Source organism: Xyrauchen texanus, chromosome 14 (assembly GCF_025860055.1).
Source record: "Xyrauchen texanus isolate HMW12.3.18 chromosome 14, RBS_HiC_50CHRs, whole genome shotgun sequence".
Lineage (NCBI taxonomy): Eukaryota > Metazoa > Chordata > Actinopteri > Cypriniformes > Catostomidae > Xyrauchen > Xyrauchen texanus.
The window spans coordinates 45501974-45521453 of NC_068289.1; the positions used below are offsets into that span (position 1 = coordinate 45501974).

At 36.9% G+C, this 19480-nt stretch overlaps 1 protein-coding gene across 1 annotated transcript in view; it reads right to left on the reverse strand.

Moving 5' to 3' along the window:
* Positions 1-2089: 2089 nt before the first annotated feature.
* Positions 2090-19480, reverse strand: part of LOC127655311 (ubiquitin-conjugating enzyme E2 E3-like) — a 46573-nt gene continuing 29182 nt past the window's right edge. Inside the window, exons 4-6 of the mRNA XM_052143052.1 lie at positions 9544-9676; positions 5708-5855; positions 2090-2891 (exon numbers count right to left, since the gene is read on the reverse strand). Coding sequence (XP_051999012.1) covers positions 2794-2891; positions 5708-5855; positions 9544-9676 — 379 coding nt within the window. The 3' untranslated portion in view covers positions 2090-2793. The remainder of the gene's footprint in view (positions 2892-5707; positions 5856-9543; positions 9677-19480) is intronic.

Here is a 19480-nt window from a genome sequence, read left to right on the forward strand (position 1 = left end):
TTCATTTGAAATAATATTCTTTTTAATAAACATGTAATTTACATGACTTTTAATGTCTTGGATAATAAGTTTGCTTCACAAAAACATCTTGATAATTTGCTACACATATTGATAATTTATTTTAAGTTTAAACACTACCTATAGCAGAGTTAATGACAAGAAGTTAAATAAAAGAAGTGACAAATTATGTTACATATCGTATATTAGCTGTATGGAATATAGGTCCATCAGTTGTATAGGTCATAAGCGAGTACACACACACACACACACACACACACACACACACACACACACACACACACACACACACACACACACACACACACACACACGCACACACACAAACACACAAACACAGGAAGCAGCGATATAGCCAATCTGAATGCAGGAGGCACCAGAATACAGGTAGGCAAAAAAAAAGGGAATTCTTTGTCTGTTTCAAATTCCCTTATTCTCTGCTAAATAGTCTCTGTTTTGATGCACAGGAAATGTTCATGGAACAATGAGGTAACAACGAACAGTCCTTTAGTGAGGTCACTTTCTCCCCACAGCTGCCATATTTCTGACCATTAGAGGGAGGAAACAATGGTGGTGAATGGACAAACACCCATAAAAGGATATCAAGAAAAACCTAAAACAATTGCTGTTGTTATCTGTAAATGGGACAAAAAAAAAAAGGTGATCTGATCGAAGCACACAACTCTACTCCAGCCAATCAGCAACAGGGGGTCGTTCTTGCATGTGCACATTATGGGGGGTGGGGGCAAATCTGGCTGATGCAAAATTTCTAAACTCCAAGGAGGACAAATGGCTGAGAAACAGACCAAGAGAAAAGGGGCGGACAAATATAAACTAAAAAAGAAGGATTATGATAAGTTGAGGGCGGAGCTCCCAAAGGAGCACTGAAGGGAGAGGTGTGTTTGTTTTGGCATTGAGTGTATATTGAATTTATATTATATATTTACATTATAATGCTTTATTTATTACAATGTGTTCCTTGACATATATACCTTTATACAGTCTGGGTGTTATGAACAAAATCGTCCTATGTGCATTTCCAGTTTAATTGTATCCGAATCAATGCTGTTAGAAATATAATTGACACGTGTACAGATAACTGACATGTCTAAATAAATGAGCAAAGTGTTTTTATCCCTTCTCTCCCCCTTCATCGTTGCATGCCTTTGGTGAAATGAAGCCATGTCACTTAAAAGATAAACTTTATTGAAAGAAAAATTACATTTAGGCTCTAGTAATGAAACAGCAATATCACCTTTTCAAGATTTATAAATAGAAAAAAAGATTTTGTAGCACGTTGAAGATAAATGGAATTTTGGTCACAAACATGGCAGCGCGGTCATACAGTGACATCAAATGAATTAGGTCAATAGTAAAAAAAAAGGACTTAAATATTGATCTGTTTCTCACCCAAACGTATCATATCGCATCTGAAGACATGGATTTAACCACTGAAGTAATTTGGATTACTTTCATCCTGCCTTCATATGCTATTTGGACCTTTAAAATTCTGGCCACCATTCACTTGCATTGTATGGACCTACTGAGCGGAGATATTCTTCTAAAAACCTTTGTTAGCAAAAGAAAAGTGATATACATCAGGAATGGCATGAGGATGGGTAAATGATGAGAGATATTTCATTTTTCCAAGTATACCATACTTTTAAGTCCATTAAAATGAATTAAGTAAAATTAAAATCTAATGTAAAAGTACAGTATCAATAATGACTATTTTATGGCTTTGCATGTTAGCCTCATGTAAACAAAGTATGTAAATATGGTATTATGTGCATGTTATTATAAACTATTTTAAAAATGTAAATTAAAATGTATTACAAATATAACAGTGGGACTGTCTTGATTTTGATTTCTTTCATAGGATCTTAAATAAGAGATTGTACCTCAAGTCCATGAAGCATTATGAATGACAACCAAAATCAAAGATTGAAATAATATAGATAGAAACAATTTCCATCTATTTTATTTTGATTGTCATTTATAATGCCATTGTATTGCATTTCTATCGTTCTACTTTTGTGTACACACACACACGCACACACGCACACGCACACACAGGGACTGGTTTCTCATTTATTGTGTTTGAGGGGAAGTTACAGTGGTGGCTCATTTCAGCTGAGCTACAAAACGTTCAATGAGATCTCTTCATTACAAACTGACAAAGGTAAAACAGATTCACAACAGCATGTACCACAGAACTGGAAATGAGTGTGGGTCTCATATAAATGACATCATTTCTAATAATCTACAACTTGTTTTTTCATTTTTTTTTCATCTTTTTGTTGTTGTTTTCTTTGACTTCAAACAGATAATGAATTATAGGTTAAAATGCACCATAATATTTGGTTGACTTTAGGAACATTTTCCTTATTACATCACAAAATACATTTTTAATATCCCAAAGAAGCAAGACTTGCAAGTAGGCTTTAAAACAGAACTAAATCTACAGCTACAAAATTCTACTCCAGCAGGCTTTACCATGGCGGGTTCTGTCTGCGCTCCCAGTCCGTATTGGGTAAAAACACGGGGTAGAATCAGTATGACATATACACAGAAGTCCGTATTGTAAAGGCTATAAAGATTTGTTGCACGTTGTAAAGTTGCCTCTCCTGGATCTTTACACTCCTGCAGTTCATGGGAACTGGGGTGTTGGTGGAGGAAGATTGAGGGAAGGGGACAAAGGGAAGCTGGGTCGGGTTTGGGTTGGGTGGTATGGAGGGATTGGGAGAGTGGGGTCTTGGTGTCAGCGGTTGCTGTTTATGTGGCATATCTCTTGGTCCACTGTCGAGCTATCCTGTCATGCTCCGCTCTGTTGGTCAGGTACTGAGTAGCTATGCTTCCCACCAGAGGATCCGCTGGGAGATGGAAAAAAAGAAAGGAAAGAAAAAAACGTAAGACATTAGGTCTGTTCCAAAACCTTTAATACTGCCTCTGGAGACAGTATTTTAATGTATCATAGACATATTCCCAACATAAACAGTGTTCTATGGGGTCATTCACACATTTTTCTGCTGTTTGTGCCATTTTTTATTAGTTTTTCTATGTAAACATGAGCTAGACAGCCACCTTTGATCATTGCACTAAGCCATTTTTAGTCTTGCGCATGAGCGCTGCATATTTAAAAAACTTTTGATAATTTCAGCACTCCCATGGTATTGAAAATGACACCTCCCTTTGGCATTTAAGGTCATTTTTGACCGGAAGGGTCATATCTTTTTATGATGATAATGATACCATTTCTTCTTCCCTGAAGTAAGAACAATAAAATGATTCTTTTGGGTTCTTATGCTATTTTGATCTTATTTACATGTACATTTCTAAATTTTACAATTCATTTGCAAATACAAAAAAGAAAATGTTTGAAAATAAATAAATAAATAAATTACAAATTCAGAACCTACACACCTATAAGTTGAAACATGATGAAAATATGAGAATGTGACATAAATTGGAGGCAGATTGCTGCCATCCGGTGAACAAAATATAAATAACATGACATAAAAACCATCTACTGTGCGGTCTACTGTGCAGTCTGAAGGCTTGTTGTAACCTAATTGTCTATTTTTTCAATAAAAGTTTAGCATTTTAAAATTGATTTGAAGAGTCAGTTTTTGCAGTTAATGTTGTTATGCTTGCAATCACACCTGACCATGGTGTTACAAAGAGAAGACACAGAATAAGCATTTTTCAAGCAATAATTTATTTCAAACATAAAAACTTAACTAAAATTAAATGCATAATAATGTCAAGAAAATGAACATCAAGAAACAGAAATTAACTGCAAAATTCATAAAAATGTAACGCGCGTGCATGTGTGTGTGTATCAGATTGCTGTAATCAGCTGAAAAACAACAGATGACTTGTAATGCAAACAATGACCAAATGATGGCTGTAGAGCTCCACATAATGATGTCCTGTTTCTGTGTGTGTGTTGGGCATTATGTGTGCTATCGTCCCTCTCTTTCATTTTTAAGTTTGTGTTTAGCAGTATGAGTTTTTTTTGTTTTGTTTTGATAAATGTACAAAAAAAAAAGTTGTACCAGTTAATTTTTATGTGTGTGTGTGTTGTGTGAATGTTTTGCACTGAGGATGTTTTAGAGTCTCCCCATGTAATTTCTGTCTGTTTTTTCTGCATTGTGGATTTACTGAGTGAATTTCATTTTGTATTTTTTTACGACCACTTAGTCTTATCGAATCAAGCCAAATTTTATTAAATTTTTTTATGTTCAGATGGCAAATGGAAGAAAAAGTCACCAAGTCTTGTACTGCTCAGATAAAGGAAATCAGTTTTATTAAATTATGAAAAACTATTTCTGAAAGAAATGGCCAAATACCATAGGAGGGTTAAAAACACATCTCGGAACGCCTGCATTGAGAGAGATTTAAATGCACACTGCAACAAGCACAAATGGGGAATAGTTCTTCCATTAGTCAACCTCCCACTTACACTTTGGGAAATGTTTAATGTTGCTTGAAATGGTGCCTTTGTAATGCATTTCTATATTTATACAGTGAAAACCAAATGCATTTTGGTAGGAAAAGAAGTATATATGCACTTTCAAAATCTACGATTAATCACGATCAACTATGAAAAATCTTTTAAATAAATATATTTTCTTTAAAATATTTTCTTTTCTTTAAATAGCTTTATCTTTCATAAAGAGATTTTCATGTATATATTTTACTGTAGCCTTGTTCCATGCTAAGACTTTCAATATAAACCTCAATTTAAAAATACATAATTATAAAAAATAAACCATTTCAATATTCATCGTGTGAAAATTATTTCTATCTATTTTTCTAAAATTGCAGCCGTCCCACAGTTGTGCCGTCATTTACACACACAAAACAACTTTGTCTCTGATGAAGATTTTTCAAAGGTTAGTGTACTTGTTAAAGTCAACAAAAGAGTTGGTGAAGAGCATGATTGAGATGAAACGATTATTATTTCTGAGAAGAGTAGTTTTAATTTCCGTCATTTCCAATCAAGCTGTAATTTTGCTAAATTATGCAAAAAGTGTAAATCATTGTATTTAATTGTCTGTATTTAGAATACATCAAATGTTAGCTATGAAATTAGCCTTAGGAAGACTTTAAAAATATAATTTCCTTCACTGTCATTTCCACCACTGAATTCTATTAAATGCACGTGATAAACGGCATTTGTGTGGTGTACAGAGTTACTGTCTATGTAGAGCGTTCCAAATCGGTTACTTATGAGGTTCCATGTTGGTTAATATGCTACCTATCATAGCACAGAGCGAGCAGTGGGAAGTGAGCTACTGTTTCTTCAAGATTAAATGACAGCTGTGTGGGATTCAACAGACAGTTCTGTCATCTGCTGATTCAGCAGACACAACAATGGCAGAGATGTTTTTGAGACAAACATTGTGGCGGCTTTACAGAGGATTTGAAACTGGAGGCCAAACAGACCCTTTTTATGTTTTAAAAAACCTTTTCTCTTTCTGGTTGCGCTTACTATTGACAAACCTTCAAAAACTTACAGCAGCACATCAATGAAGGCATAAAATAAACATGACTAAAAAAAAAATGTCAAAAATTCAATCATAAGCTTCAACATGAACCAAAAACTAATGAAGTATTCAGGGTGAGTAAATGATGACAGAATAACATTTTTTTGGGTGAACTATCCTTTAGTTGCGGGACTCACCAGGATTGCAGTCTGTCAGCAGGGAACAGATGGATAGCAGGACCTTAGAGATGGTCAGCGCTGGGCTCCAGTTATCCTTCAAGATGTCCAGACAGATCACACCCTGACTGTTGATGTTGCAGTGATAGATCCTTGTACGGAACGTGACCTGCACAGAGGAGGAAACCCCAGGGATTGGCACAATGTCTCAAAAAACAAGGCTGATCCTAGCTTACAGTCTAGAACTTTAGTTGAATACTATGGAAACGTTTTTACACTGGTTTCATTATAGATCGGGCTTTTCAGAGCTGGATTGCAGCTTTCACTCTCATTAACGGCTCTCTCAGAAACCAAGGCTGAATCCTGAAAGTTATTGATCCAATGAGTGCGAGAAAGCCAAGCAAGCTTAACTTGACCCAGCTTCCAAGCTGTCATTAGTGCTCGAGTATTGATTTCTCATAGCCTAGGTTAACTAGGGTTGACTAATCAACTAGTTGTACCACTAGGAATATGCAAGTCAGTGGGTTGCCTAAATGACTAGTCAACTAATTGGAAGCACTGCATAGTAAGGCTGATTTCATGTTCACCTTTTATATAAAACTTGTTCTTGAGTTAACAAATAGCAAGACAAAACACAGCAGAATAGAACAGAGAGCAAAGTTTTTTAAAACTGGAATACTTCACTCTACATCTTAAAATCATCAATTCCGGCCAATTCACAAAGACAGCGGGAACCCCCAGACTGCATTATCATAGGAGGCCAGGTCTGGCGGATAAGGGTCAAAAAGGCTTAGGGCCCTGGTCCTAAACTAGTCCGCTCCCTTATATAAAGAGTACTTCTTGTGTTGACCATAATCTCCCACTCTAACCCCTGCAGCAGCTATTGAGACATCCTTCACATGATGCTTCATAAACCGAGCAACCAAAATAACCCTGCCTGCCTGGCACAATGCTGGCATTGTATGAACACTGTGGTCTCAAGAGTCTAAATTGACCGTAAACACAGTAAGTATGACACGGACAGCTTATGTGAGGCCTGACGGCACAACACTGTGGAACAAAACAGAGTTCTTGACATATGCCCCATATTGAGAGAAAGCCTAAGAAAAGAGAGAAAAAGATTAAATAAGAGAAATATAGCTTTTTACATTACATTTTAAAGAAACAGTTTAAATCTTGACGAGCTCATTCACAGTTGCACACGCCTTCATGTGACAACCGGTGTTCTCACATCACACAAACAACTGTGACTGTGCTTCTCACACAGCATGGCTCCTTTTGTGTTGCACATTTTTTTTTTTTAAGTCTTATGGGTTCGGAATGATAGGAGGGTAAATAAATCATGACAGAATACTTTTATCCATTTCGGCATCATAGGTACACTTGTGACACAAAGGTTTTTTTTGTTTTTTTTAAAAGGTAGAAAGGAATAATGAAAGAGGGAAGTAAAAGTAAGGAAGAAAAAGAACAAGAAAAAATGGAATGAAGGGAGAGAACATGAAATAAGTGTGGTGGTACAAGGTGGTAAATAAGGTAAGAAGGAACTAAAACGAATGAAAGACCAAAATGAAGTAAAAAGGAAGGAATGAACAACAAACGAGAAAAAAAAACGAAAGTATGGAAGGAAGAAAAAAGAATGAAAGAATTAAAGGTAGGGAAAATAAAAAGAGAAATAAAGGAAGGGTGAAGTAAAGAAAATTATAAAAGATTGAAATAAAAAACTAAAGGAAAAAAGAAAGAACTAAAGGAATGAAGGAATAAAGGATGGCATTAAGGAAAACTGAAGGAAGTGTGGAAGAAAAGAAAGGAAAGAAAGAATGAAAGAAAGAACTGAAAGAAAGAAGATTGAAAGAGAACTACAGGAAGTAAAAAGGAAGAAAAAATTTAGAAGAAAAGGATGAAGGAAAGAAAGAACTGAAGGGAGGAAGGAAAGAATGAAAAAGAGCTGAAGGAATGTTTTTTTTAAAAGAATGAAAGAAAGAACTAAAGGAAGGAATAGGGGGAGAGAAAGAAAATTGTTTAGACGTAAAGTAAGAAAGAACTAAACGAAGGAAGGAAAGAACCGAAGGAAGAATGAAAGAACTAAATGAAGTAAAAAGGAAGGAAAAAAGAATGAAAAAACTAAAAGGAACAAAACAGAACTAAAAATAAGGAAGGAACAAAAACAGAACAAACAAAAGAACTAAAGGAAGGAAGAAAGAAAGACAAAATAAAAGATATAATAATGGGAGCACCCTTTAAAGGCAAACTATAATGACCAAACCAAACTGCCCTGTAAACAAACCAGTGCATTAGACACTTCTACAGCTCAAGTTAATCAATACTCATATTTCTGTCCAGAGTTTTAGGATGAGATGCCTCTGCTTTTCTTTGTCTCTTCCTCTCTGCTCCAAACTCAGCCAGAATCCTTCACAAAAGCACAGATTAAAGGACCACAAACCAACCCACAATGCTCAGCATGAAAGACCAGCCGACTCCACAGAGCACCAACCCAACTGAACGTAGGCGAGACTGGCCCTCAAGATGCCCCATGCTTCATCTAGTGACAAAAGAATGAGGGGGTGCAGGCTGCTGGCTCTGCCCGCATCCACCACAGAGGATGAATCCTGTTTATTATTATTATTTGATTACCAAGTTTTTTTGCTTGATCTGAACAAAGAGCCCCCTCCAGCTCATGAGCTTTATATAAACTTGTTGTTTACAGAAGCAACTGACGGTCGAGATGAGGGCCAGACAGAGGCAGAGGGTCACTCAGAGGCGAAATGTCTCAAACATTCTGAAGGGTCATTTACGACTAAAGCTATCTGCAGCAAACATAACTCATTCATTTTCAATGAGAGCTGGCGATTTGTGGTAACTGTCCCGTACTAAACCAGCACTCCTAAACCACATTGCTGCCTGTCATGGTCTTGTTAATTGCTTTATGCAGGAAATAGACAAATGAAGGAGTACCAAAGAGTATGTTCAGCTATCCAGTGCACAAAATACCAAGCAAACACAATTGTCCAGCATCACATTATCCTTGAGGTACTTTAAGGGAGGTCAAAATCCATTGGTAATGATGTGTTACAGAAGTGTCCTTGGTAGACCTGATAAAGCTTAATTAAAGACCGCTGCTCTTTTTAGGCACTCGCTTTGACCGTCTATAGACTAACAGCAGCAAAATACACACATATAAAAATGGAGTTTCAAAAGTCTGCCAATGTCTAACATAAAATGTATTACAAATTATATTACCAGCACAAAAAATATAATTAAAATAAAAAAAGCTTAAACTTTATTTCCAGATTCAAATTATATTTTGAACTCCAGATTTTCAATTTGGACTTTTGAACCCTCATCTAATATTATGTATATTTCTGTTCATCATACCCCCTGACAATGTGACAAGAAAACACTTTATAATACCTTTCATTAATAAGATAAATAAGCATTGTTAACTAATTGGAATGATGCCGTTATTAGCCTATAATGCTAATTTTACAAATTATGAACCTGAAATCCAGTAAAAAAAATTCAATAACAAAGATCCAGTACAGTGAACTCTTAATATTCACTCTGAAGTGCTTCCAAATATGTTCCAACGCATTTGATGAAAGGTTTGTCCAGATACTATACTTAATCCAAAAATATTTTAATCCAGATTACAATAATACTTCTAGTTATGCATCTCCATGCAGCATTTCATTTCAACCCTAACCCCCACCCTTACCTAACACTCTTGTCGGAAATGTTCAAGTCACCTCTGAGTTTCTTTTCTTTTTTCTGGAAACAAACTTTGCAGGAAGGTAGGATGAGGACCCCTTGTTTTAATACCTCAAAAATAGTGTATGAAGATGGATGAGATGTCTCAATACCTTTGGTGGCTTGAAGGGGTAATCAGAAGAGAAGGTGATATCCAGAAAGAACACGCCCCCCTCATACACTGAACCTGGAGGCCCCAAGATGGTTGATCTCCACTCATAGATGTTGTCACCCTTCGGCCCAGCACTGAAAAACACAAAAGCACAGGTTGAGGCGAGTAAAGGATCCCCTATCTGACTGCCACTCGTGCGCTACAAATATGGTGCCTTCTTGACACAGTTGAAATATACCTGCAGGCCAAAAAAAAAGGTTGTAGTTAGAAGTTTGTTAGAATAGCAAAAGGGTAATATAGTTCAAATATATTTGTCAGGCTTTTGTCAATATTGATGCATGTATTGGCTCTGAAATGTCTTAAAATGGTGATTCTGAGAAAGTGTAAATCTAGTTAAAAATAATGTTCTCCACACTGTTTTTAATAAATAAAAAACAAACAAACAAAAAAAAAAAACACGAATTCAATAATTTACATTTATTTGAACTAATGTAACAATACATAGTAACTAGGGCTGTCGATTTAACGCGTTCCTTCAGTGTGATTAATGTTACAAAAAATAACGCGTTAAAAAAATTTACGCAATTAATCGCAATGCCCCTGGACCATAATAAGGAAGATTCCTGAGAAATGCAAGCTTGTAGTACCACCTGTTTACTCCAGAGTGCAGTAAGTGAAATTTCAGCTGTATGAGCAACGCACAGTTTATACAGTGAAGAAAACACGTCAGTAGGCAGAACAACACAGACATTCGTTACATTCTTGCGTTCAAAACACTTGATGGAGCACAAATCCGAACTAAGGGATCTCAAGATGTGTTTAAAGATTGAGAATTAAACTATATTTAACTTGACACGGTGACCTAAACATTTTATTTTTATGATGCGACACACCCGAGACACTACACAAGCATGTCTGATGTCAGTGTAAACTGACTGGGTCCTTAAACAAGCCCTCATAATAAATCTCCAGCTGATTGACAAATTCACTTGTGAAATGGATTGCTGTGAACTGTATGACAATGATTGGCTTATGATCAATAATGTGGTAGTAAACAACACATTGTATTCTAAAGCTGCTTTTTTAATTGTCTTATTAATGATTTACTCTTCTGCTACAGGAATGTAATGCATAGTATTTATCTGAATATTTTGTATTTTATATATATATATATATATATATATATATATATATATATATAAACTATTTGTAAGTATTTAAAGATAACTATGTATAATTATATATTGATGTAAACATGTATAATCATTATATATTGAATTATGTTTATATGAGGGGCATTCTCAGCAAATATTTGTATATCCGATTAATCGTGATTAATTAATCGGGACACCATGTAATTAATTAATTATGTAAACAAATTTTACTCACATATTTTTACTGAAGCATTTTAATGTAGGAAAAAGGCCACGAAAACTTCCATGAACATATTATAGTGATGACAGTTGAATCTGAGTTCTGAATCTGTTCGTCGAAACGGACAGTTTGAAAGGATTCAAGGAAATAATTTTAATTTATCAACTCTAAAGCCATTTTTGCAACTTATGCTCTAATACTTGTGAGAAAAGGATTACAAAACAACTCTAATTACATGCTCTGTCATAAACTTAATGGCCAAATAAAAAGCACACTTAATTTTATAACGGCAGAAAAATAGCCGCGGATACATTGTGGATATTCTATAAATTGTCTAGCTTAAATAGTATAACACACACAAAACAACACGTCTACCACACAGGTTGTAGAGAACAAAATTCAGAGGGCAGTTTGAGATATAGGGTACAACTGAACTGGCTAATGGAGGAACATAAGGGCAACTCTCATAAAACTAAAGGCCTACTTAGAGCACTCATATGCTGGTTTTATAAGCACAAGAGCCACTAATGGAGCAGGTGAAGTCAGCAGCAGATGCTTTACCTCTGCATGTATTGCTCAATATAGCATGTGATGAATCGCTCATCTCTGCAAGCAGGTCACTAGCCTACATACTGGATATCCATTCAGTCATGCTTTAGAGCATGACTGAATGGATATCCAGTATGTAGGCTAGATTAGAGCATGACTGACAGACAGAAAGATAGAGTGATAGACAGACAAAAAATATATACAGACAGATTGTGATAGAGTGACAGGGCAATAGACAGATAGTGATAGAAAGAAAGGCAATGATAGTGGGATGGATGGATGGATGGATGGATGGATGGACGGACGGATGGATGGACGGACAGATTCTCTAAGCCTAAAATAAATTATGTGGGACTATTGGACTATCTCTGGCACTGCTGTGAGGGTGGAAAAACGCTTTGTATACAGCAGAGAGCAATAAATGACAGATTTAGGAAGAGCCGCCTGCTACAAAGTTCATTAAACACCAAAACAGCACGCAGGGTTGTCTCTGGCCATAGCTTAATGCCATAAAATCAACACATGACATTTGCAGGGGCTCTAACTCACGTCAAAGTAAATCATCCAACCGTAGCTTAGCAGGGGAAAATATCAGAGAGAAAAAAAATGCCTCTAAACATTAATCTGACAAGCATTCAGAAGGGTGGTTAGTAAAGCTTCAAGGTGAGCTTCATGCTGGCATAGCCGTACATGTCCACTGGTGCAGAGTGAACGGGCCATTAGTGGGCGTTTCTAATGCATTCTCTATGGGAGGAGAGCGGCAGGGATTGTGGAATTGAAAGAGGAGCGGAGCAAGTGATGAGTGTCAAAAAGTTTTTGCTTTGAACTTCATGCAAATGAGAGACAAAATCAAAACAAAAACATATGAAGTAAGGCAAGCCAGTGTTGTGATGTTGTAGGCTTTCTATTGCTGATAGCTCTGGTGTTTCTCGTGGATTAAATGCTCTAATGAAATACTAGTGTCACCAAACAGATTTGCATAGATTATGACTGTTTTCAAACAGGTTTCCTGAAGTCTGCTTCCATCTGCTAACTGGTCAAAACACCAAACAACCACAATTTTTGTTGCCCCCAAATAAATGCATAACTTAATGTTGCCGTGTCAGGCTGGTTGGGATGCTCAAACAAACAGAGCATAGTTTGAAGACTACAAAGGACAGTTCGGACTGCGGAGCAGATTATTGGTTGCCCCTTGCCCTCCCTTCAAGAACTTTACACTTCCAGAGTGAGGAAAAGGGCTGGAAAAATCACTCTGGACCCCACTCACCCAGCCCCACTACCTTTTTGAACTGTTGCCTTCTGGATGGCGCTACAGAGCACTGAGCACCAGAAGCGTCAGGCACAGGAAATGTTTTTTCCCCGTAGGCTATCCATCTGATGAACGGTTAAAACAGCCCCATTGAGCAATAATTATGTGCAATACACAGCTTAGTGTATTTATATTTATCCAACATACCATACTCTCGTATGTCATTACATTCCCGTGCTTCTGTATATAACAGATTTGTATTTGTATACTGTATATACACGTGTGTGTGTGTGTGTGTGTATATATATTTATATTGTCCAATTGTGTATTTCTATAAATACTTCATTTTCTATTCTTGTTGCTATTTTGTTTGTGCACTGGAAGCTTCTGTATCCAAGACAAATTCCTTGCATGTGTAAGCTTACTTGGCAATAAAGCTCATTCTGATTCGGATGTTTTCAGAACCGCTCAATACATTCACATGGGCACTTATGATCGAGCTACAGCGTGTTTTTGCATAGTTGTGCTAGTCTTCATTTCCCTGTCCAATTATTCATGACATAAGCATTGTGGACCAACTAGCAAGTATACATTCTAGACAAAGCCAAGCTATATTCGCATTATAAAAGTCTGTTAGTCCGACTTCAGTAAAAACTGGACTAATCATTTACATTATTGTTAGTCCGACTGAAATCGAACTTTTAAAGTGTACGTAAATGTACTGGCTGTTTAAAAGAGTTTGCCTGTGCTTTAATGCAGGTCTGTGAAGATGAGTTGTAATTATGAGGGTTTATTTTGCGATAATAACCATTTGACTGTACATTATCCCTTACATATTTTAAACAATTTTTTAAGAATTTCAATATTTCTCTGCTTTGGTCCACTTCAGTCTTTACAATTTTGTTTCTTGGAACCCAGCCAACCTGAATATTATATTATGGTAATATAATAATGATTAGAAAATGAGAGGGTAGAATCTGGAATTTAAACGTGTTGGATTCAAACCCTCATTTCCCAGATGAGCACCACTATCCAGTATCTCAAAGCATGTGATAATGGAATTGTTCACCTAAAAATTCTGTCAAGAAAATTTTGGCATGTTTCTCACCAAAACCCATCATATGCCTTCAGAAAACTTGGAAAATTATTCACAAGTCACTGGGACTATTTTTATGACACCTTATGGTCCTTTTTAAGCTTTAAAGTTGCTATCAAGTGCCATTGTTTATTGAAGTAATCAAACAGGATATCCTTTCAAATTCCTCCTTTTGTGTTCCGCAGAAAAAAGAAAGCTCAGACTGATCTTGCAGCGAAATTGGAAACAGTAGGTTGACTTTTATTTACCTGAAATAAAAGTCGGTCTGTGCTTACTGAAATTTGAAACACTGCCCCAAGTGGCGAAAGGGGTACGTGTTGTTGGACACATGGGCAAGTGTGAGCTCCATTTTCCGGGTGTAATGGCTGTAATACAGTTAAGAGGAAAGCATATTTTATAAACTGTTCCACCTCAACCAAATCCTAAACCTTACCATCAGTGGAGTAAAAATGTAACGTAAGAGGGAAAAATGCAACCTACGAATTGCGCTTGATACTGCTTATGCGACCGCAATTACTTCCTGGTTTCAACGTGGGATTCGAACCCGTGTCTCTCACATTGCTGGCGCAACCGGAAGTGTGTGAGAAGGGAAGGAAAACATGCTTGAGCCGATGCAAAAATGTCTGATAGGAGATAGCGCTTGTGAGTAGTCATAATGTGGCTGACCCTAGGGTCCTGGAACTCTTGGAAACAACATGCCGACTTCCTGTGTGATCATGTGGAGAAAGTCATATAGGTCTGAAACAACATGAGGTCGAGTAAATGATGACAATGTAAATTTTTGGGTAAAATATCCACATTAGCCACAGCTTCAACATGGTGACATATTTTAAGAAAAAATTCACACTTCCACTTTCTGAAGATTAATTTCCCCATTCCCCTCATGGTCATACATTTGGCCAAATGACAAGATACATTAGCACAATTTGCAAAACAACCATTCAATGTTGTGTTCTAACACTTCACAGCAGGGCATAATGTCAACAATTAAAACATAATATTCATTAAAAAAAAAAAACACCCTGACTAGCTTTATGTGCTATAATAAAGCACCTGCCAAAACAAAAGTAAATTTCCTAGCGAATGCAAACAAATGTCAGGTAGTATTCAACAACACAGAGCCAAAGTCAATGACACAATGCTGATTTTCAAATTGGCCACCACAGTTAACACAGTAACCTCTGGGGCTTGGCTTTACACTTACTCTTTCAGCTATCAAGCCCCAGTTCCTCCACTCCTGCTGGCATACACAACTATAATTAACTGCCTGCCACTGTCCCACTCTCTTATTTCTCTGACAATTGAAATAAAGTCATGGTCAGCCCTGTAATTATGATGACATTATATGAACAAGTATTATCTCTGCTCTTAATATATATATATATATATATATATATATATATATATATATATATATACAAAATAAAATATATTCAGATAATTAAAATGCATTACATTCTTGTGGCAGAAGAGTTAATCATTGATAAGACAATACAAAAAGTTTTAGAATACAATGTGTTGTTTACTACCACATTATTGATCATAAGCCAATCATTGTCATACAGTTCACAGCAATCCATTTCACAAGTGAATTTGTCAATCAGTTGAAGATTTATTATGAGGGCTTGTTTAAGAACCCGTGAATTTACACCTGCGTCAGACATGCTTGTGTAGCGTCTCGGGTGCGTTGTGTCATAAACATACCATATTTAGGTCACTGTGTCAAGTTAAATATAGTTTAATACTTACTGAGATCCCTTAGTTCGGATTTGCGCTCCATCAAGTGTTCTGCTGCTCAAGGGTGTTTTTCTTCACTATATAAACTGCTCGTTGCCACGCAGCTGAAGTTTCACTTACTGCCCTCTGGAGTAAACAAGTGGTACTACAAGCTTGCATTTCTCAGGAAAAGTCCGGTGGCATTGCGATTAATAGCGTTAATTTTTTTAATGCATTATTTTTAGTCAAATTAATCGCACTGAATTAACACGATAAATCGACAGCCCTATATATATATATATACCTACATATGCACACACAATCAGAGAACTGTGCAAAAGGCATATAAGATGTTTCACAAAAGCATTTGTCTTAAGTTGGTTATTTATATCTGATAATTTAGGGTCAACAGGAAATATAAATGTTAGACTCCCAAACATTACTTTTGCAAATAGAATAACAGGGAGCCCTGCAACAGATGTCATGGCCCCCACAAAGCCCACTACTGAACATTGTGCCAGTCTGAGATTACATAAAGAGACAGAAGCAATTGAGATAATAGATAGAAGAATTGAGGCAAATTCTTCAAGAAACTTGGAACAACCTCTCTGCCAACAACCAAGAAAAACTGTGTCCAGGTGTACCAAGGAGAATTGATGCTGTTTTAAAGGCAAAGGTGGTCACACCGAAAATTTATTTAGCTTTATGTTTACTGGACTTTGTATGACATTGATAAATTAAAACTATTTATGTCATTATTTTTGAAGACATCCTCACTATGCAACATTTTTCCCTGTCTTAGGTCAGTTAGGATCACTAATTTATTTTAAGAATGTGAAATGTCAGAGTAATAGTTGAGAGAATTATTTATTTCAGTTTTTATTTCTTTCATCAGATTCCCAGTGGGTCAGAAATTTACATACACTTTGTTAGTATTTGGTAGCATTGCCTTTAAATTGTTTGTACTTGTGTCAAATAATGCCTTCCACAAGCATCAGTTGCTGGAATTTTGGACCATTCCTCCAGACAGAACTGGTGTAACCGAGTCAGATTTGTAGACCTCCTTGCTCACACATGCTTTTTCATTTCTGGTGACAAATTTTCAATCGGATAGAGGTCAGGGCTTTGTGATGGCCATTCCAACTGCTTGACTTAGTTGTTCTTAGGCCATTTTGCCACAACTTGAGGTATGCTTGCATTGTCCATTTGGAAGACCCATTTGTGACCAAGGTTTAACTTCCTGGCTGATGTCTAGCGATGTTGCTTCAATATATCCACATAATTTTCCTTCCTCATGAATCCATTCATGTTGAAGTGCACCAGTCCCTCCTGCAGCAAAGCATCCCCACAGCATGATGCTGCCACCCCATGCTTTAAGGTTGGAATGGTGTTCTTCGGCTTGCAAGACTCACCCTTTTTCCTCCCAACATAATGAAGGTCATTATGGGCAAAAAGTAAAATTTTTGTTTCATCAAGACCAGAGGACATTTCTCCGAAGAGTAAGATCTTTGTCCCCATGTGCACTTGCAAGCAGTAGTATGGCATTTTTATGGCAGTTTTGGAGCAGCGGTTTCTTCCTTGCTGAGCAGCCTTTCAGGTTATGTCGATATGGGACTATTTTACTGTGGATCTAGATACTTGTCTACCTGTTTCCTCAAGCATCTTCACAAGGCCCTTTGCTGTTATTTTGGGATTGAGTTGCACTTTTCTCACCAAACTACATTCATTTCTATTAGACCGAATGCATCTCATGGTGTTCCCATAGTGTTTATGGTGTTGGTGCCAGATTGGCTGGTTTGAGTATTTCTGTATCTGCTGATCTCCTGAGATTTTCATTCACAACAGTCTCTAGAATTTACTCTGAATGGTGCCAAAAACAAAAAAACATCCAGTTAGTGGCAGTTCTGTGGATGGAAATGCCATATTGATGAGGTCAACAGAGAATGGCCAAACTGGTTCGAACTGACAAAGTCTACGGTAACTAAGATAACCACTCTATACAATTGTGGTGATAAGAATATCATCTCAATATGCTATTCTGAGATGCAGGGTGGTGCTGTTTTGGTGGCTCGAAAAGGACCTACACATATTAGGCAGGTGGTTTTAATATTGTGACTGATCTGGGATTGTCCCTATAATAAGGGCACTGTAAGTTGCTCTGGATAAAAGCATCTGACAAATGCATAATTTGTCAGCTATAGTGAGAGCAATCCGAATGCGAAGGTAGAGGAATATACTCATCAATTGTCTCTCAGGAGTGAACTCGAACATATCTATAAATCATTGTAGAACTTGTGTCCTATATATATATATATCTCTTCTTCCTCTTCATAGAGAGAGAGAGAGAGAGAGAGAGAGAGAGAGAGAGAGAGAGAGAGAGAGAAAGAAAATAATAAACCACACGGAAACAGCTGTACTCATGTTTAACACTGTGTGCAAAAAATTTGTGAAACTTTAAAAACTCACAAGCAAAATGAAGTCATGATGTACCCACTCGCTACTGGCAACAGAAAAAACTCTTTAAGGGTGTTCACACTTGAACTTTTTTTTTTAATTGACTTAAACAAGGACTTTCTTTACTGTCCACTCTGTGAAATCACACTAAGACTTTATTTACGAAGACTAAAATTAGAAGATTTCTAATTCAAATTAATTGTGCACACTAGATGCCAACCATTGCCAACACTGTGCCCTGACATTCGTACATTTGACAGAGATGGCCTACGGATTTCAGTGGTCTGAACGGCATTGATACAGAACCCTGGAAGAGTGCTGCCTCCCTCTGCTCAGCATGAAAAGCCAGTAGGGCAAAAATAGGCCCCGAGTCAATACTGTGTGTATAAATAAACATTTGCTGAGACATCAGTACGGCGAGCTGCCGTGGCAGCCCGCTGCATCTGCCTGTGATGATGATGATGATTTAGAACAGACTGATGAAGGCTGACAGCTCAGATAAGCAGCGCACTGGCCTTGTCGCCCTCTTCATACAGGAAATGCAACAAATGCAATTACTAATAAAAACAAAACTGTTTTATGTGGATTAAAAACAAATGCGTGATGGTTTTTGGTTTTGGCTTCCCTATTCTTCTCAGCGCAATACATATCTAATTATAAATCTATTATAAACGCCTGAGCCCCCTTGAGCAAAACTTAACAAGGTGTCATCTCTTTTAAACAGAATTTTCAACAGAAAGTGTTTTTCCACTCGCAATATTTACAGCAGCTGATAAAGCAGCTTTTAAGTGCGAACCACGTACAGTCCCTGTACTATGCCACAGAACTGAGAAAAATGTGTCAATGCTGCAAATGGCCTAAACACATTGGCACTTGTTGTAAAATGATCTGTTAGGATTATGGATGAGACTATATAATTATCTCACAATTCGGTTCGATGTGCAATATGAAGTTCAAGATTATATTTCATATCAGCTTTATATATATTATCACTGAAATTCAAAGTATGACAAGCAATAGGACTGAACAGAACCGGTCATGAAAATGTGAATGTGAAAGAGTGTGTGTACACACTGATCAGCCACAACATTAAAACCACCAGCTTAATACTGTGTAGGTCCACCTCGTGCCGTCAAAACAGTGCCAGCCAATCATTCTGAAATGCTATTCTTCCCACCTCAACTGAACAGAGCGTTTATCTGAGTTACCGAAGACTTTGTCAGTTCGAACCAGTCTGGCCATTATCAGTTGACCTCTCTCATCAACAAGGCATTTCCATCCACAGAACTCTGTTTTTTGTTTTTGCCCCCATTCTGAGTAAATTCAAGAAACTGTTGTGAATGAAAATCCCAGGAGACCAGCAGTTACAGAAATACTCAAACCAGCCAATCTGGCACCAACAATCATGCCATGGTCCAAATAACTGAGAACACATCAGTTTTACTGATTAATCGTTGCCTATAGTTGCTTTTTGGAACTATCGGTTATTGTCTAAAATCT